The following is a 22,396-nucleotide window of genomic DNA, read 5'->3' as shown; positions in this document are numbered from 1 at the left end:
GCCCCCTCAAAGAACATAGGACTGAGCACAGGAGTGCTAGCTGGCTGTGCACTGCCTGGAGACAGGGAGGCAGGCGGGGACAGCCAGAGCCAGAAAGGGGCAATCTCAGCCCCAGAGGAGCATCCTCTACAAAACTGCAAGCAGGCTCCCATTTGCCTACCAAGACTTCTTGGAATTCTGGGTGGTTGACATCCGCCGAGAGCGTCGCAACAGGGGTCAGCTCCCCAGAAGAGACACATGGCATACCTGAGACGGGCACACCTGCTGCCACCCAGGAAACCGAGCGGCTGGGATGGAGGACGTGATAAGACGCACCACACCTGGGGGTGACTCTGCCCGCCAACCGCCTAAGCTGCTCGGACCGGGGAAGGGCACAAGTATTAAGTCCAACCGAGTCTGAGCCTTTGAGGACTGCCTGAGAACCAACCTGAACCTGAGTGGCTTAGACCTGGGAAGTGCACGCAATCCAGGGCCCACCTCAGACAGTTCCAGGCAGAGCAACCTGGAGCCTGAGCAGTGTAGACTGAGAAAGCACACACACCGTGAGCGGGGGCAAACCCAGTGCGGCCGGGACCTGGTGAGCATACGCCAGTGATATAGGTTTGCAGTGTTCCAACCTGCCCACAGCACGACTGAATCAGTTAGCCTAAATGAGTGACCACCTTCGATCCCCTATGTCAGGGCGGAAATTAGACACTGAAGAGACCAGCAAACAGAAGAAGCTAAAATAAACACCGGGAACCACTCTGCAAATGACAGGTGCAACGGATTCAAACCTTGTAGTTAGCACTGACTACATTGGAAGGGGCCTATAGATCTTGAGAAGTATAAGCTGGATCTAGGAGCTATCTGAAACCGAACTAACCCCACACTGCCCACAACAGCTCCAGAAAAATTCCTAGATATATTTTTACTATTATCATTTAAAAATTTTCTTTAAATTTTTAAGTCCTCTATTACTCCTTTAATTTTCATTTTTATAATCTACTATTACCTTGCAAAAAAAAGTCCCTATTTTAAAAGTAAACTTCATATATATATTTTATCATATATTGTGACTTTTTAAAAAATATTGTATTTTGGGGAGTGTCACGTTAACTCTAGACTTTTAATCTGTGCTTTTTGGTATTTGTTACCAATTTTGTACCTTTAGGAACCCAATCTTGTCTACCCATTTTTAGTTGGGAAGTGTGATTACTGGCTTAATGGCTCTCTCCCTCTTTTGACTCTCCTTTTTCTCCACCAGGTAACTTCTATCTCCACTTCAGCCTTCTCTTCCCTACCCAACTCTGTGAATCTCTTTGTGTGTTCCGGGCTGTGGAGAACACTTAGGGAACTGATTACTGGCTGGATCTGGTCTCTCTCCTTTTGAATCCCTCTTTTCTCCTCCCGGTCACCTCCGCCTCCTTCCTCCTTCTTCTCTTCTCTGTTTAACTACTGCATGAACCTCTCTGAGGGGTCCAGACCGAGGAGAGCACACAGGGAATTGACTACTGGCTAGCTTGCTCTCTCCCCTTTTGATTCCCCCTCTTCTTCACCTGGTCAACTCTATCATCTACCCTTCTCCCTCTCTCCGTCTCTCTGTGAACCTCTCCGGGTGTCCCTCACTGTGGAGAAGCTTTTCATCATTAACCTAGATGTTTTATCATTGGTGCTGTACAGATAGAGAAGTCTCGAGGCTACTGTAAGAATAAGACTGAAAACCAGAGGCAGGAGGCTTAAGTCCAAATCCTGAGAACACCAGAGAACTCCTGACTCCAGGGAACATTAATGGATAAGAGCTCATCCAAAAGCCTCCGTACCTACACTAAAACCAAGCACCACCCAAGAGCTAACAAGTTCCAGAGCAAGACATACCACACAAATTCTCTAGCAATGCAGGAACATAGCCCCGAGCATCAATATGCAGGCTGCCCTAAGTCACACCAAACCCACAGTCATCTCAAAACTCACTACTGGACACTTCATTCCACTCCAGAGAGAAATCCAGCCCCACCCACCAGAACATGGACGCAAGCTTCCCTAACCAGGAAACCTTGAGAAGCCGCCTGCAAAACTCCAGCCACAGTGAGGAACCTCCACAATAAAGAGGAACCACAAGCTGCCAGAATACAGAAAGGCCACCCCAAACACAACAATCTCACTGTAGCTGAAGCTGAAACTCCACTGTTTTGGCCACCTGATGTGAAGAACTGACTCTTTGGAAAAGACTCTGATGCTGGGAAAGATTGAAGGCAGGAGGAGAAGGGGACAAGAGAGGATGAGATGGTTGGATGGCATCACCGATCCGATGGACATGAGTTTGAGTAAGCTCCGGGAGTTGGTGATGCACAGGGAGGCCTGGCACGCTGCAGTCCTCCACCCCAAGGACTCGGGGGCACTGTAGTCCTTGGGGTCACAAAGAGTCGGACACGACTGAGCAACTGAACTCAACTGAACCGTGATGTCACCTAAAGCTGTACTAGTTGCTTCTTGAAATCAGAACAGTGTTATTCTTTCTTTGATCTCACAAGTGGGAAACTTCCCATGTCTTAGAGCTGATGGAAATTATTGCCCTTACAATGTGATTTGGGCTCTAGGATCTCCCATGGAGCCCTGGCAGCCTTGCTGTCTTTTGCATCAAAGCCAGTTACATTATTCACCTACCTGAAATCTCACTGTTATCAGTGATATCACTGTTATCACAACTCACTGAGTTCTCTCCAAAGAGAGAAGTGATATCTTCTCCAAATATCTTGAGACAGTTTTCAATGAGGAATTGTATCACAGAAACCTGTAACACAATGGGGCAAAAAAAATGGTGTATTACTGTATGTATGGTGTAATAGTAAATCACACTTCATAGATGAACCTGGGCTCTAACACAAAATCCAAAAGAGGTATGAAAATAATTCAGACTTGATTAAATATATGTATATATGGACACATATATATATATAATATATATGTATCAGTTTTTTCTTAGAAATAACTGATACTTTCAAGAGTACTTTGGGCACAAGTATTAAAATTGTTTTAATCGGTGGGCTAAAGTTATAATATGTGGGCTGGTTTAATAGCTAAAATTTTGTAATGATGGTTACATGCTTAAAACTAGGATGATTTGTAAGTAGCCCACATAGGATGTTTGGGACAAAAATGTATATTGTCGTATTAAGTTTTAGTTTTATTAAAATCTTTCTAGTTTTAATGATATAGTATTTATATATAGCATCTTACTAAAACTTATTAAGTATCAAATACAGCAGAAATGGTGAAATTCACTTCAGTGAAGAAATATCTGAAAGTTAGGTAGCAGAGGTTTCTCTGTGAGGTGGGGGGCGGGAGGGAGGTTGTGAAGGAAGAAAGCATCTGGAGAGAAAACATGTCTGTCTGTCTGTCTATCTACCTTGCCTTGCCTCCCACTTGCTGTCTAGGGGAGCTTGGAGAAGAGCTGTGATCTTATTAGGCATGTTATGGCTCTGTTAGGATGTTCTGAAATATTTTACTAGCTTGCTCATCCTCTAGCGGAGACACAATAGAAGCCAAGTATTTTCCTGAATGAGCCACAACTGGCAGAGTGCGGCCAGCGTGTGTGGAGCCTCGGGTGCTTGTATGGCCCAGGCCGCCTAAGATGTGCCGACAGGGACCAGATGTATTGGGTCTGTCATCGTTGTGTAATGATGAGCTCCCAGTTTGGAGGCTCTTACACCCTCAGTGATGAGGCTGAGAGTTGAACCTTGGCTCTCCGGTTCCAAAGCCAGGTTCTTTTCTATCATATCGTCCTACTCTAACCTCTCTGTTGTTTAATCCCTTGGATGGCAAGGGAGAAGTGACTCAGCTGTTCTCAGTTAAAATACACCTTCCCATGCCCAGCCAGAGTAGGACTCTGCCACTCCAAGGCGGTGTAATTAAAATGTGCACTTTAAAACACGGATTCACCAGCGTTAATACCATAGACTTCAGGTTCAAAATGGGGACTCTGCCCCACAAGGCATAAAATGAGAGATCTTGTTACCTTTTTGCTGACGTTTTCAAATGCTGAGCTGCCAGAATTAAGCAGACAAAGGATGCTTGGGGTGAGATACAAGGATAAATCATGAGCTGTCATCTGACTGGATGAGGAATGTTGCTCAATGTTGTGTAACACTCCAAAAAGGTGTCGCAAAAAAACTACATTGGCTTTCGGTAGCTGGTCTACAAGCCTAATGACAGAAAAAGCACTTATGAATAAAGCGAGTCATTTTGCTTAGTAAGTGGAAATACAGAGAACACAGTACTTCTTTTCCTACCAGGTACACAGTCCATTCTCACAGTGCCAGGCATGAATGCATACAAGAATGTTTCACTGATTTTAATTCCTGAACCAGATAAGCCCTACTCTGGTTAGTTATGTGTTTGTATTTAAGATCATACCCTTGGCGGATTGGTTCTTTATCATCACTTTCTACGCCAGTGGATTTCATCTCCAACAGTTTCATGTATTCAGAAGGTGTAAAATGGTCAAGCATTCCATGTTAATAAGATTAGGAGAAAAACACAGTGTCGCCAATAAGGCCTGCATCTCTCTTCAAACTGGCTTCCAGGGGTATCAAGTGAAAGCACTTGATACTGCTCATTATTTCAGAGGACACAGCTGTAAACTATAAGCTAATATTTTCCTAAGAGTATGTTGGTTGCATTTTCTCAGAGTTGAGTAATTATTGCATCATTACCTCTGGGTCGCAGTTATTTTCTCCTCCTCATTCCCTTGATCAATAACATCAAGCCATTTATCGTAGAGACGGGCTGAAAAGATGCTCCCTTGGATATTTCGAAGAAAATCCTTATGTAGATCAGAAAAATATGTTTTATTCTTATGATAAGTTCAATGGAGAAATTGCAAAGAAAATATTTAGTTGAAAAATTCAATTCAGTCCGCAATTCCATCACAGCCACGCAGACTGATTCACACGGAGCTTGACTGTGACTCTCCACAGCCTTGCACACTCCGAGTACTGGTTGGATTTTCCCCAGCTAAAATTAGAAGCCTAAAAGTAGAGTCTAGGCTGTGGTGAGAATGAGGCTAAAGCTCCTTCTATCACCTGGAGCTTACTCTTTGTGTACATGTTAACACATTAGTACAAACTGGCAAGGTCTGGTGATAACTCACCCGAAATCCTATTCGTTTCCTGAAAAGAAATGCACATACCCATTTTGTTTGTTTACTTCAGACACAGTGCTTGCTCTGAATTCAAGAAAGAGAAGTTCTGAAATAAAACAAGACTACACCCCTACATGCTCTTATACACATATTAAGAGAAACCGGAGGTATGTGTGCTCTTTGGGAAAAAGCTAGTATGGAAATCGCTTCGATCTTTTACTTAAAAAAAAAAAAAAAACATATAAAAGTTCAGTTCTACAGAGTTTTAAGCAGCAGGTGTTAGTAATAAACCAAAAGCCCCAATGGGTAAACTACACGTTACCCTTACAACTCTTTGAATGGAATATATCCTCCCCAAAGAGGAAGCTGAAAATTTACATACATGGCAACTTCACACCTGTGGGATAGAATCTGCAAATGTAAGCTTCCTAAGTGGAGGCCTGGAAAGTTTATCCTGGTGACCAAGTCTTAATATGATAGAATGGGGCCTATGAAAATGGATGAAGTTGTAAACTGTTGTGCAAGCCTGAGGGGAAATGATTGCATTGCCTTGCCAGTTTCAAAGGCACAACTTGCTTCCACTGGTCTTAATATACAGCCTGACTTCTCTGAAGAGTATCTGCTTCAGGCAGTGTTTCTGCGGCAACTGTCATGATTATAATCCTGTCAGCGTTCACTTGTTTCAGTACTTATTGAGCCGCTGTTTGTGTCTGGCACTCTTTTGAGTACTGAGGATAGAGTATGAAGATAATGTACAGAGTCTCAGTCCTCTCATACTTTTTCTTGTGATTGGTATACAGTACCCAATCATGGTCATTAGGTTTTCTCTATGCTTCTTATGGAGTGTCCACAGTGTATTGGGAGGGAGGAAGCACTCCATTTCAGTTCAGCCGTTCAGTCCTGTCCTACTCTTTGCGACCCCATGCACTGCACACCAGGCTTTCCTGTCCATCACCAACACCTGGGTCTTGTTCAGATTCATGTCCATCGAGTTGGTGATGCCATTCAACCATCTCATCTGGCTTTGGCTTCTGGGAGTCTGGGGGTGTGCAGCAGGCCCTTTGTGCTTAAGCCAGGACATGACTCATACAGAATATGCCGTGGCTATTTGCTATTGGCCCTCTGTTTATAGATAGTTTAATGGAAAACTCAATGTGGTTCTGATGATATTCACTTCTAATTCAGAGCAACTCTGTGGTTGCTTGGACATATGGTATTCTCAAGGCCGAAGGTGCAAAGTTTGATTCCCCACCAAGATCAATCAACTTTAGGAAGAGAAAGCTTTGAGATTGTCTAAGACCTGTACGCTTATAGCATGGAAACAGGCAAGAGCCTAGTAACACCTGCTCACAAATCAAATCAGTTCCAAGTGTGCACCTTATACAGGGTAGCACTCTACTTGCTATTTGCATCCCTAGTGTGTATTATGATGGTGCAAGTGTACTAGGGCTCACCTCTAAGTCATATCTGTACTGTTGCTATTATCATACAATCGAACATTAACAGGGGACAAGGAAACACCACATGTTATTTAGTTTCTAACATAATTTTGAACCTGTTTATAGTTATTACTACATCAATATATTTTTGTTCATAGCTGCTAACAGATTCAAAGATGGATTGATTAATTTTTTTTTTCTGTTCTGTTATCGCCCTGGTAGAAATTTAACTACACGCTTGTGATTTAGCTGTATCATTTCAACCTCAGTCTATTTTTTGTATAAATCGATGGAACTTTTCCAAATTCTAAACTGATTTTGACTGTTGGACTCACTTTAAAAATTAGATTTATAAGATGGGGCATATAGTAAAACTGGTTACCATGTAACTGTAACCTTGGGCGGTGGATAAAACGTACAGATATTAACAAAGGTTGTTAAAGATGGGAAGGGAGAGAAAAGGAGGAAAATGGGGAACAAATGGTGGAGTCATCCCTACACTAATTTTAAAGTAAAAGGCATTGAGAGACAGGGGAAGGAAGGATGATGAAGTGATCAGAGATTTTCGAAGTGATCAGAGCATTGTTTGGTTCATTGTAAGAGAAATGGGCTTCCAAGGTGGGGCTAGTGGTAAAGAACCTGCCTGCCAATGCAGGAGATGCAAGAGAGGCAGGTTCGATCCCTGGCAGGAAGATCCCCTGGAGTCGAGCATGGCAACCCACTCTAGGATTCTTGCCTGGAGGGTTGCATGGACAGAGGAGTCTGCTGGGCTACAGTCAATGGGATCACAGAGAGTCGGATGCAACTAGGCGACTAACACACACACTCATGAGTTTACCATAGTGAGTAAACATCTGTCTTGCATCCATGCTCACTTGCCACAGCCGTGTCCAGTTCTGGGCCCCCTCATAAACTATAACCTGCCAGACTCCTCCGTCCATACGACTGGAGTCGTATGCCAGTCCCTGTTCCAGGGGATCCTTCCAACCCAGGGATCAAACCCAGGTTTCTTGCATTGCAGGCAGATTCTTCACTGTCTGAGCCACCTGGAAGTTACTTCTGTTAACTGTTTCCAAAAGCTTAATATGAATTTTATTTTGGAAATGTTGCCTTCATTAGGAAGCTGATGAGGAAGTCATCCAAAGCTGGAAGCTTGTTTGGTAAACGATCAACGTGGTAGGCGGGTATTTTGAAATTTATTCTTCTTCTTCATGGGGTGTTCAGGAGCCAAGATGTGCAATGAAAAAGGAATATATCTAATGTATGGGGCTTGCGGGGGACGACCCGTGAAGGGTTGAGTCTTGGGAGCTCCCTGGCAGGTATGCCGGGCCCTAGGACACGTGCCTAAGCTCCCTGTCCCGCCACCCTCAAGAGTTTTTATAACCCTTAAGGCTCCAAGATGTTTGGTTTCGGCAACATTTCATAGAAGATAGATTATCTTATTGTGTATATTTCATAGAAGATAGATATTCTGATTGTGTTCTGTATACAATGGTAAGGGTCTGGTGATTGTATCCTGAGATTAAAAAACAACCTTGTGAGTGCCTTAAGTCACGTACTTTACCCTATATATACCGCAGCACAATAAAGCAAGGTATCAGCCATTTGGGGCTGATCCTCTCAACCCCATCTTTTGTCTCTCTCTGATTTTCTTAGCGGGGACGCTCTGTTCTCTCCCTGTGCAGGTGCGACTCTTGCTTGTGCTGGACGCGGCAGGGCTCATAACATTTGAGGTACCTTCCTTCACTTTTGACTTTGTGAAGTGTTTTCCACGTTTCAGATCCTTCCTCTCTTATGCCTATTATGCTTCTTGGGCATTCATAGTGAAGGACCAGTCATACAGCTTTACACTGACTCTGTGTGTGGACAATGCTCAAGCTTTCCTTACCTTTAAGACCGACGATACTACGAGAACGGATTCATCATCCAAGTTAACTTTGTGTCCAGCGTTTAGTTTCTCCTTTAGGGCTATTGCGGATTTTATACTGGCTGGTTTTCTGAAGATGCCTTCTGTGAACGGCCCTTTCTGATTGATAAAGGAAAGCATCTCCTATAGGGAAGGAAAGAGAAGAAAACTGTGGGACATTTCCTATCTAGAAGCCCAGAGCACAAGCTTGCTCCTGTTTTGACAGAGTTGTGGTATATGAGGGTACAGTTCTAGAACAGCACCCAAGTCAATTTGAAATTTTTACTTCAGTGTCTGTAAATATATTTCCTACCCAACAATCGATTTGAGTCATACACTGAAACATTTTAAACACTTGTGTAGTCAGATTTTCTGTTTCAGTGAATTTACTGTATTAACTGTCTCTGCTTTGAGGCCTTTGAGGAGTCACCCTCTCCTCCTTCACCGCTGCTTTCTCATTATTCCCTATTATAGATGCTCTTCCCTGAGTGTGGAAATCTTTTTGCCATATTCATGCTCCATTTGTTTATTCCCCTTCCAGGGACTGTCCACCCCATTCATTCCTGTTTCCTGTATTCCCTCCCCTCAACCTCAGGCTTAATCAGGCTCCTCCTCCTCAGATCTCATTCCTTTCTCATCAGCCTTTCTAGTTCCTTTTCCTGTATTTTCATGTCCTCTGCTGTCTGCAAAGTTAGAGAGATAACAGATATTGGAGCTAGGTTTTTCAAGGATTGTGGAATCTGTTATGCTCCTCATCCACTGTGTGACTGTGGGCATAGCACATTCTTGGGTGAGGCTCTTTTGTTTTTCTTTTATGAAGTGAGGGTGGTGATAGTCATGGCTACCGCCTAAATTTTCTGTGAAAGCCCAAGGTCTGGGGTAGTAGCTAGCACATAACTGGTATGATAAATTTCTCCATATATAGCATACAATTCCCTGCATCTAGTGTAGTGCTTGGAGAGAGAGTGGACAGTGAACAAGAGTTAATGCTTACACTTCAATACACTACTACAGTTCAATACACAGTCCAAACTCTGTGACTCTCTTTTGACACATTCTGGCAGGATCAAAGGATTCATCTTTGCCAGAGGATGCCTACTTTATGCTTAAACACTTGAGTTACATATCAAATCCGTGTGAGACATTTTGAGTCATAGGGCGAGCAGACTCAGCTGAAGGAGACTTGAGACTAGTGTGGATTTCAAGGGAGGAGACCAGGAGACAATGTGAGGATGAGGTGGACTCTCAGAGCTTCTTACACACAGAGTCTGAGGAAAGTTACAGGGCTCAACATAGCCTGGAGTTAAACTCCCCTCCAGGTCCTCCCCACCATTCTATGCAAAACCAAGAGCTCTCTCACCCAAAGAAAAAAATGGACATAGGGTTGATTATGCCCGGCTCCCACCCGGTCCCAGCCTCTGGCCGATCTCCAAAATTCCTTGCCCCAGATGTTTAAGAGATAACTACTCTGAATAACCTTGCAGAAGAATGGGCGCCCTTAAGACAGTAGCTTTCCACATGCATGCCTATATAGACTTCCTCCTCTTGGGTAAGGGCAGCAGCTCCCTAATCTGACTGCTGCCCCGTCTCGCCTCATTAAAGGTGATTTGTAAGGTGCAAGGTGTCATCGTTTTTCTCAGCCTCGCCTTCTCTAACTGCCTTACTTCAAAGAGCCCACGTTCACTGGTCTGAGCTGGTATAGATGGTCTTTGTTGAAATCAGTGGAATGGATGAGAGTAACTTTTCATCTTGTATTTGCCTTCTGACGCTGCAGTACCTAAATCAGATCTTTTTCTTTGAAATAACATTGTGAAACTTATCGGACAAAGCCAGACTTCTTCATGTGGAGTAGATTGGGAAGAGAACACTTGATCTCTGCGAATTCCCCTCCTCAGGAAGGTTACCAAAACCAAAAGAAGACCTACCAGAATTGGGGTGGGCAGGGTGTCATTATCACATACAGCTTCAAGAGGAGCTCCAAAGAGCTGTTTTTGCTTTCTGGGTGGTAGAGTTGGGTGTTGGTTGTCCTCGCGAGTCCTGGAGCTACACCAAAAGGCCGAGTTTTTGACAGAACTCTTATTAACTGTCTTCTTGTCTGAATCAAATGTAGAAGAGAGATTTTCAGTAGTAGTACTTTAGCTTATTTAGCCTATTTCCACCAGTTACATTCAGCAGCATGTTCATGGCAGAGGCTGAAAGAGAGAAACTGAACCATTTGTTATATAGAATTCCCCACACTCTGAAACAGGCTAATTGCATCCTTGTGGTGTTAACATGTTCTTCTTCCCCATATTCTGCAAACCTAGAGGCGTGATCAGACTCAGGGGTGATTCTCCCTGTGACAGTTCTCCCCAGACAGTGCTATCTATTCCCTTTGCCCTGTGTCATGAGGCACTTAAGCTGTAGTTATACAGGTTTCCTAATGGTAAGTATTATCAGACAGTTCTGGTATCAGATCTCATTTTAAAAGCAAAGTATTTAATATTCAAATCAATCCGCATTTGGTTATCATTTACTTTTGTAGTAAGTTTCCTTACTCGGTTCAATGACCTCTTTGGCTTTCTGAACACCAGTCATGCCCAATTTTCTCCCATCAAAAGAATCGCCTTTCATGAGACATCCTGCCTCATCCTGCTTTTCAGTCAGTCTTTGGACCTCTCCTCTGGGAGGCCACACACCTCAGTCAGCTCCAAGGATGACTTCCTGCCCTCAGGGTCCTTGGGAAGTAGTCATTAAATGCAGACTACTTGGTAGGATTACAGTTGGCCATTTGTTTGTAACACCTTACTCAGCTAACCCAAAGATGAATGTTAACTACCAACAGCCCCTGTCAAAGGAATGCAGATGAAGGGCTTTTCAAAGAAAGAGTGATCAGCAATGAGAAATGGAGTTCAGAGTTTCTCATGCCCAGCTAAGCATGTTTCCCTGGTATTTGCTCAATAAACCTGCTTAATATTTCCTTAAATAACCTGCTTAAATATCCAGCTAAAGAAGTCAACAGAGGAGCCAAGTTGTAGAAAAATCAACAGGAGAATGTAACCAAATATTTTAAAATGCCCATCCTCTTGTCTGTTCTGAGACATACGAGTACATCACCATGTCCTTTCAAGGGACTGAACCACTTGTGGTGCTGGGTGAGAGAACTAGAAGGCTCCTATTCTGCCTCTTAATTGGATAAGTTGCCTAAAAGTCTTTGAGCTTCACTTTGCTCAGACTTAACAGAAATGATGCTACTTACACCTCACTGGACTACATAACATCAGGTACTACTCATCACAAGACATGGCACATAGCAGCCTTAATAAAGGTCATTTCCATCCTTCAAAGGGCCTAAGGCAGCCTAGACATCAGTCACCTCCCCCCAAGCAGACTCGACCCCCATTCTCCATTTGCTTTTGCAGCCTCCAGAAGGTGTACATTCCTAGAGGAATGCCATCAAAATGGCATTAGGCTCCTCCTGCCCTGCGATTCATACTGCCATCATTTTAAAAGGAGATAATGAAGAAAGCAAATGCATTCTTAAATTCAGGAAGAGAATCTCCTAATTAATATGTGCAAATGTTTAAAAAAATACATGTTTATATGGGGTGAGTTGCTTTATGCACCCTGGTTTCCCTACTCTTAACCTGATTCTTTTATTTCTAAGCTACCCACAGGTATTCATATATTCCAAATGTATTCATGCATTGTTCAGCTTTAATAAGAATACTCTTAGGAAGAAAGCTCTATCAGTTGTTACAAAGGTGTATGTCCAGCTCGTCTATAAGCATAGACGGAAAGCAAAATAGACATTAAGCCCTGTACTTTTATTTTCAGGTCTAGAAGGACCTTTCGTTATGTACATTGGTTGGTGTTAGAGTTCTTGTTGGCAACCCCAGTGCGGCCGGGACCTTGTGAGCATATGCCAGTGATATTTGTTTGCAGTGTTCCAACCTGCCCAGAGCACGACTGAATCAGTTAGCCTAAATGAGTGACCGCCTTCGATCCCCTATGTCAGGGCGGAAATTAGACACTGAAGAGACCAGCAAACAGAAGAAGCTAAAATAAACAGAGGGAACCGCTCTGCAAATGACAGGTGCAACAGATTCAAACCTTGTAGTTAGCACTGACTACATTGGAAGGGGCCTATAGATCTTGAGATGTATAAGCTGGATCAAGGAACTATCTGAAACTGAATTAACCCCACACTGCCCACAACAGCTCCAGAAAAATTCCTAGATATATTTTTACCATTGTCATTAAAAAAATTTTTTTCTTAATTTTTAAGTCCTCTAGTACTCCCTTCATTTTCATTTTTATAACCTACTATTATCTTCCAGAAAAAGGACCCTATTTGTAATCAAAGTACATATATATATTTTTTATCATTTTTGGTGACTTTTTTTAAAATATTGTATTTTGGGGAGTGTCACGTTAACTCTAGACTTTTAATCGTGCTTTTTGGTATTTGTTATCAATTTTGTACCTTTAGGAACCCAATCTTCTCTACCCATTTTTAGTTGGGAGTGTGATTACTGGCTTGATGGCTCTCTCCCCCTTTTCACTCTCCTTTTTCTCCACCAGGTAACTTCTATCTCCACCTCACCCTTCTCTTCCCTACCCAACTCTGTGAATCTCTTTGTGTGTCCCGGGCTGTGGAGAACACTTAGGGAGCTGATTACTGGCTGGATCTGTCTCTCTCCTTTTGAATCCCTCTATTCTCCTCCCGGTCACCTCTGTCTCCTTCCTCCTACTTCTCTTCTCTTCTCTGTGTAACTCCATGAATCTCTCTGAGGGGTCCAGACCGAGGAGAGCACACAGGGAATTGACTACTGGCTAGCTTGCACTCTCCCCGTTTGAGTCCCCCTCTTCTTCTCCTGGTCAACTCTATCTCCCTCCTCCCGCTTCTCTTCTCCGTCTCACTCTGTGAACCTCTCCGGGTGTCCCTCACTGTGGAGAAGCTTTTCATCATTAACCTAGATGTTTTATCATTGGTGCTGTACAGATAGAGAAGTCTCGAGGCTACTGTAAGAATAAGACTGAAAACCAGAGGCAGGAGGCTTAAGTCCAAATCCTGAGAACACCAGAGAACTCCTGACTCCAGGGAACATTAATGGATAAGAGCTCATCCAAAGCCTTCGTACCTACACTGAAACCAAGCACCACCCAAGAGCCAACAAGTTCCAGAGCAAGACATACCACACAAATTCTCTAGCAATGCAAGAACATAGCCCCGAGCATCAATATACAGGCTGCCCTAAGTCACACCAAACCCACAGTCATCTTAAAACTCACTACTGGACACTTCATTCCACTCCAGAGAGAAATCCAGCCCCACCCACCAGAACATGGACGCAAGCTTCCCTAACCAGGAAACCTTGAGAAGCCGCCTGCAAAACCCCAGCCACAGTGAGGAACCTCCACAATAAAGAGGAACCACAAGCTGCCAGAATACAGAAAGGCCACCCCAAACACAACAATCTCACTGTAGCTGAAGCTGAAACTCCACTGTTTTGGCCACCTGATGTGAAGAACTGACTCTTTGGAAAAGACTCTGATGCTGGGAAAGATTGAAGGCAGGAGGAGAAGGGGACGAGAGAGGATGAGATGGTTGGATGGCATCACCGATTCGATGGACATGAGTTTGAGTAAGCTCCGGGAGTTGGTGATGCACAGGGAGGCCTGGCACGCTGCAGTCCTCGACCCCAAGGACTTGGGGGCACTGTAGTCCTTGGGGTCACAAAGAGTCGGACACGACTGAGCAACTGAACTCAACTGAACCGTGATGTCTCCTAAAGCTGTACTATTTGCTTCTTGAAATCAGAAGAGTGTTATCCTTTCTTTGATCTCACAAGTGGGAAACTTCCCATGTCTTGGAGCTGATGGAAATGACTGCCCTTACAATGTGATTTGGGCTCTAGGATCTCCCATGGAGCCCTGGCAGCCTTGCTGTCTTTTGCATGAAAGCCAGTTACATTATTCACCTACCTGAAATCTCACTGGTATCAGTGATATCACTGTTATCACAACTCACTGAGTTCTCTCCAAAGAGAGAAGTGATATCTTCTCCAAATATCTTGAGACAGTTTTCAATGAGGAATTGTATCAGAGAAACCTGTAACACAAAGGGGCAAAAAAAAAAAAGGTGTATTACTGTACATATGGCATAATAGTAAATCACATTTCATACGTGAACCTGGGCTCTTACACAAAATGCAAAAGATGTCTGAGAAAAATTCAGACGATTAAATATATGTATATATAGATATACATATTATATATATACATCAGTTTTTTCTAAGAAATAACTGATACTTTCAAGAGTACATTGGGCACCAACTTTAACATTCTTTTAGTCATTGGGCTGAAGTTATAATATGTGGGCTGGTTTAATAGCTAAAATTTTCTAATCATGCTTACATGCTTAAAACTAGGATTATCTGCAAGTAGCCCACATAGGAAATTTGGGACAAAAGTGCATATTCTCTCTTTAAGTTTTATTTAGTTTTATTAAAGTTTTTCTAGATTTATTGATAAGGAATTTATATATAGCATCTTATTAAAACTTATGAAGTTTCAAATACACACAAATTGTGAAATTCACTTCAATGAAGAAATATCTGAAAGTTAGGTAGCAGAGGTTTCTGTGTGAGGTGGGGGGTGGGAGGGAGGTTGTGAAGGAAGAAAGCATCTGGAGAGAAAACATGTCTGTCTGTCTGTCTGTCTATCTACCTTGCCTTGCCTCCCACTTGCTGTCTAGGGGAGCTTGGAGAAGAGCTGTGATCTTATTAGGCATGTTATGGCTCTGTTAGGATGTTCTGAAATATTTTACTAGCTTGCTCATCCTCTAGCGGAGACACAATAGAAGCCAAGTATTTTCCTGAATGAGCCACAACTGGCAGAGTGCGGCCAGCGTGTGTGGAGCCTCGGGTGCTTGTATGGCCCAGGCCGCCTAAGATGTGCCGACAGGGACCAGATGTATTGGGTCTGTCATCGTTGTGTAATGATGAGCTCCCAGTTTGGAGGCTCTTACACCCTCAGTGATGAGGCTGAGAGTTGAACCTTGGCTCTCCGGTTCCAAAGCCAGGTTCTTTTCTATCATATCGTCCTACTCTTACCTCTCTGTTGTTTAATCCCTTGGATGGCAAAGGAGAAGTGACTCAACTGTTCTCAGTTAAAAGACACCTTCCCATGCCCAACCAGAGTAGGACTCTGCCACTCCAAGGCGGTGTAATTGAAATGTGCACTTTAAAACATGGGTTCACCAGTGTTAATACCACAGACTTCAGGTTCAAAATGGAGACTCTGCCCCACAAGGCATAAAATGAGAGATCTTGTTACCTTTTTGGTGAAGTTTTCAAATGCTGAGCTGCCAGAATTAAGCAGACAAAGGATGCTTGGGGTGAGACACACGGATAAATCATAAGGTGTCATCTGATTGGATGAAGAATGTTGCTCAATGTTGTGTAACACTCCAAAAAGGTATCTCAAAAACACTACATTGGCTCTTGGTAGCTGGTCTACAAGCCTAATGACAGAAAAAGCACTTATGAATAAAGCGAGTCATTTTGCTTAGTAAGTGGAAATACAGAGAACACAGTACTCCTTTTTCTACCAGGTACACAGTCCATTCTCACAGTGCCAGGCATGGATGCACACAAAAATGTTTCACTGATTTTAATTCCTGAACCAGATAAGCCCTACTCTGGTTAGTTATGTGTTTGTATTTAAGATCATACCCCTGGCGGATTGGTTCTTTATCATCTCTTTCTACGCCAGTGGATTTCATCTCCAACAGTTTCATGTATTCAGAAGGTGTAAAATGGTCAAGCATTCCATGTTAATAGATAAAGAGAAAAATACAGTGTCACCAATAAGGCATGCATCTCTTTTCAAACTGGCTTCCAGGGGTATCCTCAAGTGAAAGCACTTGATACTGCTCATTATTTCAGAGGACACGGCTGTAAACTATAAGCTAATATTTTCCTAAGAGTATGTTGGTTGCATTTTCTCAGAGTTGAGTAATTATTGCATCATTACCTCTGGGTCGCAGTTATTTTCTCCTCCTCATTCCCTTGATCAATAACATCAAGCCATTTATCATAGAGATGGGCTGAAAATACACTTCCTTGGATATTTCGAAGAAAATCCTTATGTAGATCAGAAAAATATATGTTATTCTATGATAAGTTCAGTGGAGAAATTGCAAAGAAAATATTTAGTTGAAAAATTCAGTTCAGTCCGCAATTCCTTCACAGCCACGCAGACTGATTCACACAGAGCTTGGCTGTGATTCTCCACAGCCTTGCACACTCAGAAGTACTGGTTGGATTTTCCCCAGCTAAAATTGGAAGCCTAAAAGTAGAGTCTAGGCTGTGGTGAGAATGAGGCTAAAGCTCCTTCTATCACCTGGAGCTTACTCTTTGTGTACATGTTAACACATTAGTACAAACTGGCAAGGTCTGGTGATAACTCACCCGAAATCCTATTCGTTTCCTGAAAAGAAATGCACATACCCATTTTGTTTGTTTGCTTCAGACACAGTGCTTGCTCTGAATTCAAGAAAGAGAAGTTCTGAAATAAAACAAGACTACACCCCTACATGCTCTTATACACATATTAAGAGAAACCGGAGGTATGTGTTCTCTTTGGGAAAAAGCTAGTATCGAAATCGCTTCGATCTTATTCTTTTGTTAAAAAAAAAAAAACATATAAAAGTTCAGTTCTAAGGACTTTAAGCAGCAGGTGTTAGAAATAAACCAAAAGCCCCAATGGGTAAACTACACGTTACCCTTGCAACTCTTTGAATGGAATATATCCTCCCCAAAGAGGAAGCTGAAAATTTACATACATGGCAACTTCACACCTGTGGGATAGAATCTGCAAATGTAAGCTTCCTAAGTGGAGGCCTGGAAAGTTTATCCTGGTGACCAAGTCTTAATATGATAGAATGGGGCCTATGAAAATGGATGAAGTTGTAAACTGTTGTGCAAGCCTGAGGGGAAATGATTGCATTGCCTTGCCAGTTTCAAAGGCACAACTTGCTTCCACTGGTCTTAATATACAGCCTGACTTCTCTGAAGAGTATCTGCTTCAGGCAGTGTTTCTGCGGCAACTGTCATGATTATAATCCGGTCAGCGTTCACTTGTTTCAGTACTTACTGAGCTGCTGTTTGTGTCTGGCACTCTTTTGAGTACTGAGGATAGAGTATGAAGATAACGTACAGAGTCTCAGTCCTCTTATACTTTTTCTAGTGATTCGTATTCAGTACCCAATCATGGTCATTAGGTTTTCTCTATGCTTCTTATGGAGTGTCCACAGTGTATTGGGAGGGAGGAAGCACTCCATTTCAGTTCAGCCGTTCAGTCCTGTCCTACTCTTTGCGACCCCATGCACTGCACACCAGGCTTTCCTGTCCATCAATTGGGTCTTGTTCAGATTCATGTCCATCGAGTTGGTGATGCCATTCAACCATCTCATCTGGCTTTGGCTTCTGGGAGTCTGGGGGTGTGCAGCAGGCCCTTTGTGGTTAAGCCAGGACATGACTCATATGGAATATGCCATGGCTATTTGCTATTGGCCCTCTGTTTATAGATAGTTTAATGGAAAACTCAATGTGGTTCTGACGATGTATTCACTTCTGATTTAGACCACCTCTGTGGTTGCTTGGACATAAGGTATTCTCAAGGCCAAAGGTGCAAAGTTTGATTCCCCACCAAGATCAATCAACTTTAGGAAGAGAACACTCTGGGATTGTCTAAGACCTGTACGCTTATAGCATGGAAACCAGCAAGAGCATGCTAACACTTGCTCACAAATCAAATCAGTTCCAAGTGTGCACCTTATAGAGGGTAGCACTCTACTTGCTATTTGCATCCCTAGTGTGTATTATGATGGTGCAAGTGTTCTAGGGCTCACCTCTAAGTCATATCTGCACTGTTGCTATTATCATACAATCGAACATTAACAGGGGACAAGGAAATACCACATGTTATTTAGCTTCTAAGATAATTTTAATAACCTACTGTATCAATATAGTTTTCTTCATAGCTGCTAACAAGTTCCAGGATGGATTGATTAATTTTTTTTTCTGTTCTGTTATCACCCTGGTAGAAATTTAACTATACCCTTGTGATTTAGCTGTATCATTTCAAACTCAGTCTATTTTTTGTATAAATTGATGGAACTTTTCCTAATTACAAACTGATTTTGACTGTTGGACTCACTTTAAAAAATAGATTTATAAGATGGGGCATATAGTAAAACTGGTTACCATGTAACTGTAACCTTGGGTGATGGGTTAAACGTACAGATATAAACGTACCTTTAACTACAAAGGTTGTTAAAGATGGAAAGGGAGAAAAAAGGAGGAAAAGGTGGAACAAATGTTGGAGTCATCCCTACACTAGTTTTAAAATAAAAGGCATTGAGAGACAGGGGAAGGAAGGATGATGAAGTGATCAGAGATTTTGGGGGCCTCACTAGGCATTTTTTGATTCATTGTAACACAAATGGGCTTCCCAGGTGGGGCTAGTGGTAAAGAACCTGCCTGCCAATGCAGGAGATGCAAGAGAGGCAGGTTCAATCCCTGGCAGGAAGATCCCCTGGAGTCGAGCATGGCAACCCACTCTAGGATTCTTGCCTGGAGGGTTGCATGGACAGAGGAGTCTGCTGGGCTACAGTCAATGGGATCACAGAGAGTCGGATGCAACTAGGCGACTAACACACACAGACACACACACGAGTTTACCATAGTGAGTAAACATCTGTCTTGCATCCATGCTAAGTTGCCACAGCCGTGTCCAGTTCTGGGCCCCCTCATAAACTATAACCTGCCAGACTCCTCCGTCCATACGACTGGAGTCGTATGCCACTCCCTGTGCCAGGGGATCCTTCCAACCCAGGGATCAAACCCAGGTTTCTTGCATTGCAGGCAGATTCTTCACTGTCTGAGCCACCTGGGAAGCTACTTCTGTTAACTGTTTCCAAAAGCTTCATATGAATTTTATTTTGGAAATGTTGCCTTCATTAGGAAGGTGATGAGGAAGTCATCCAAAGCTGGAAGGTTGTTTTGGTAAACGCTCAATGTGTAAGTGGGTATTTTGAAATTTATTCTTCCTCTACTGCATGGAGTGTTCAGGACCGAACGTGCAATGAAAAAGGAAAATATCTAATGTATGGGGCTCATAACATTTGAGGTACCTTCCTTCACTTTTGACTTTGTGAAGTGTTTTCCACGTTTCAGATCCTTCCTCTCTTATGCCTATTATGCTTCTTGGGCATTCATAGTGAAGGTCCAGTCATACAGCTTTAGACTGACTGTGTGTGTGGACGATGCTCAAGCTTTCCTTACCTTTAAGACCGACGATACTACGAGAACGGATTCATCATCCAAGTTCACGTTGTGTCCAGCATTGAGTTTCTTCTTTAAGGCTATGCAGGATTTTATACTGGCTGGTTCTCTGAAGATGCCTTCTGTGAATGGCCCTTTTTGATTGATAAAGGAAAGCATCTCCTATAGGGAAGGAAAGAGAAAAAAACTGTGGGACATTTCCTATCTAGAAGCCCAGAGCACAAGCTTGCTCCTGTTTTGACAGAGCTGTGGTAAATGAGGGTAGAGTTCTAGAACAGCACCAAAGTCAATTTGCCTTTTATTCTTCAGCGTCTCTAAATATATTTCCTACCCAACAATCGATTTGAGTCATACACTGAAACATTTTAAACACTTGTGTAGTCAGATTTTCTGTTTCAGTGAATTTACTGTATTAACTGTCTCTGCTTTGAGGCCTTTGAGGAGTCACCCTCTCCTCCTTCACCGCTGCTTTCTCATTATTCCCTATTATAGATGCTCTTCCCTGAGTGTGGAAATCTTTTTGCCATATTCATGCTCCATTTGTTTATTCGCCTTCCAGGGACTGTCCACCCCATTCATTCCTGTTTCCTGTATTCCCTCCCCTCAACCTCAGGCTTAATCAGGCTCCTCCTCCTCAGATCTCATTCCTTTCTCATCAGCCTTTCTAGTTCCTTTTCCTGTATTTTCATGTCCTCTGCTGTCTGCAAAGTTAGAGAGATAACAGATATTGGAACCAGGTGTTTCAAGGATTGTGGAATCTGTTATGCTCCTCATCCACTGTGTGACTTTGGGCATAGCACATTCTTGGGTGAGGCTCTTTTGTTTTTCTTTTATGAAGTGAGGGTGGTGATAGTCATGGCTACCGCCTAAATTTTCTGTGAAAGCCCAAGGTCTGGGGTAGTAGCTAGCACATAACTGGTATGATAAATTTCTCCATATATAGCATACAATTCCCTGCATCTAGTGTAGTGCTTGGAGAGAGAGTGGACAGTGAACAAGAGTTAATGCTTACACTTCAATACACTACTACAGTTCAATACACAGTCCAAACTCTGTGACTCTCTTTTGACACATTCTGGCAGGATCAAAGGATTCATCTTTGCCAGAGGATGCCTACTTTATGCTTAAACACTTGAGTTACATATCGAATCCGTGTGAGACATTTTGAGTCATAGGGCGAGCAGACTCAGCTGAAGGAGACTTGAGACTCGTGTGGACTTCAAGGGAGGAGACCAGGAGACAGTGTGAGGATGAGGTGGACTCTCAGAGCTTCTTACACACAGAGTCTGAGGAAAGTTACAGGGCTCAACATAGCCTGGAGTTAAACTCCCCTCCAGGTCCTCCCCACCATTCTATGCAAAACCAAGAGCTCTCTCACCCAAAGAAAAAAATGGACATAGGGTTGATTACGCCCGGCTCCCACCCGGTCCCAGCCTCTGGCCCAGCTCCAAAATTCCTTGCCCCAGATGTTTAAGAGATAACTACTCTGAATAACCTTGCAGAAGAATTGGCACCCTTAAGACAGTAGCTTTCCACATCCGTGCCTATATAGACTTCCTCTTCTTGGGTAAGGCAGCAGCTCCCTAATCTGACTGCTGCCCCGTCTCGCCTCATTAAAGGTGGTCTGTAAAGTGCCAGGTCTCATTCTTTTTCTCAACCTCGCCTTCTCTAACTGCCTTACTTCAAAGAGCCCACGTTAACTGGTCTGAGCTGGTATAGATGGGTCTTTGTTGAAATCGGTGGAATGGATGAGAGTAACTTTTCATCTTGTATTTGCCTTCTGACTCTGCAGTACCTAAATCAGATCTTTTTCTTTGAAATAACATTGTGAAATTTATCGGACAAAGCCAGACTTCTTCATGTGGAGTAGATTGGGAAGAGAACACTTGATCTCCGCGAACTCCCCTCCTCAGGAAGGTTACCAAAACCAAAAGAAGACCTACCAGAATTGGGGTGGGCAGGGAGTCATTATCACATACTTCCTCAAGAGCAACTCCAAAGAGCTGTTTTTGCTTTCTGGGTGGGAGAGGTGGGTGTTGGTTGTCCTCGCGAGTCCTGGAGCGACACCAGAAGGCCCAGTTTTTGACAGAACTCTTACTAACTGTCTTCTTGTCTGAGTCAAATGTAAAAGAGAGATTTTCAGTAGTAGTAGTTGAGCTTATTTAGCCTATTTCCACCAGTTACTTTCAGCAGCATGTTCATGGCAGAGGCTGAAAGAGAGAAACTGAACCATTTGTTATATAGAATTCCCCACACTCTGAAACAGGCTAATTGCATCCTTGTGGTGTTAACATGTTCTTCTTCCCCATAGTCTGCAAACCTAGAGGCGTGATCAGACTCAGGGGTGATTCTCCCTGTGACAGTACTCCCCAGACAGTGCTATCTATTCCCTTTGCCCTGTGTCATGAGGCACTTAAGCTGTAGTTATACAGGTTTCCTAATGGTAACTATTATCAGTGGATTCCAGTATCAGATCTCATTTTAAAAGCCAAAATATTTAATATTCAAATCAAGCAGCATTTGGTTATCATTTACTTTTGTAGTAAGTTTCCTTACTCGGTTCAATGACCTGTTTGGCTTTCTGAACACCAGTCAT

The 22,396-nt window shown here is 43.0% G+C and overlaps 2 protein-coding genes across 2 annotated transcripts in view; both read right to left on the bottom strand.

The window, feature by feature from the left end:
• Positions 1-8,605, bottom strand: part of LOC138442269 (rho GTPase-activating protein 20-like) — a 21,147-nt gene extending 12,542 nt beyond the window's left edge. Inside the window, exons 1-4 of the mRNA XM_069593381.1 lie at positions 8,450-8,605; positions 4,695-4,804; positions 3,998-4,184; positions 2,647-2,773 (exon numbers count right to left, since the gene is read on the bottom strand). Coding sequence (XP_069449482.1) covers positions 2,647-2,773; positions 3,998-4,090 — 220 coding nt within the window. The 5' untranslated portion in view covers positions 4,091-4,184; positions 4,695-4,804; positions 8,450-8,605. The remainder of the gene's footprint in view (positions 1-2,646; positions 2,774-3,997; positions 4,185-4,694; positions 4,805-8,449) is intronic.
• Positions 8,435-22,396, bottom strand: LOC138442859 (rho GTPase-activating protein 20-like). The gene is made up of 8 exons (XM_069595006.1): positions 22,357-22,396; positions 21,744-21,913; positions 19,801-19,962; positions 16,487-16,596; positions 15,788-15,974; positions 14,435-14,561; positions 10,393-10,562; positions 8,435-8,611 (listed from the first exon to the last, which is right to left on the bottom strand). Exons 1-8 carry the CDS (start codon positions 22,394-22,396, stop codon positions 8,435-8,437), a joined length of 1,143 nt encoding a protein of 380 aa, XP_069451107.1.

Source organism: Ovis canadensis, chromosome 6 (genome assembly GCF_042477335.2).
Source record: "Ovis canadensis isolate MfBH-ARS-UI-01 breed Bighorn chromosome 6, ARS-UI_OviCan_v2, whole genome shotgun sequence".
In the NCBI taxonomy this organism is placed as follows: Eukaryota; Metazoa; Chordata; class Mammalia; order Artiodactyla; family Bovidae; genus Ovis; species Ovis canadensis.
This window is presented reverse-complemented; position numbering and strand designations above follow the sequence as displayed.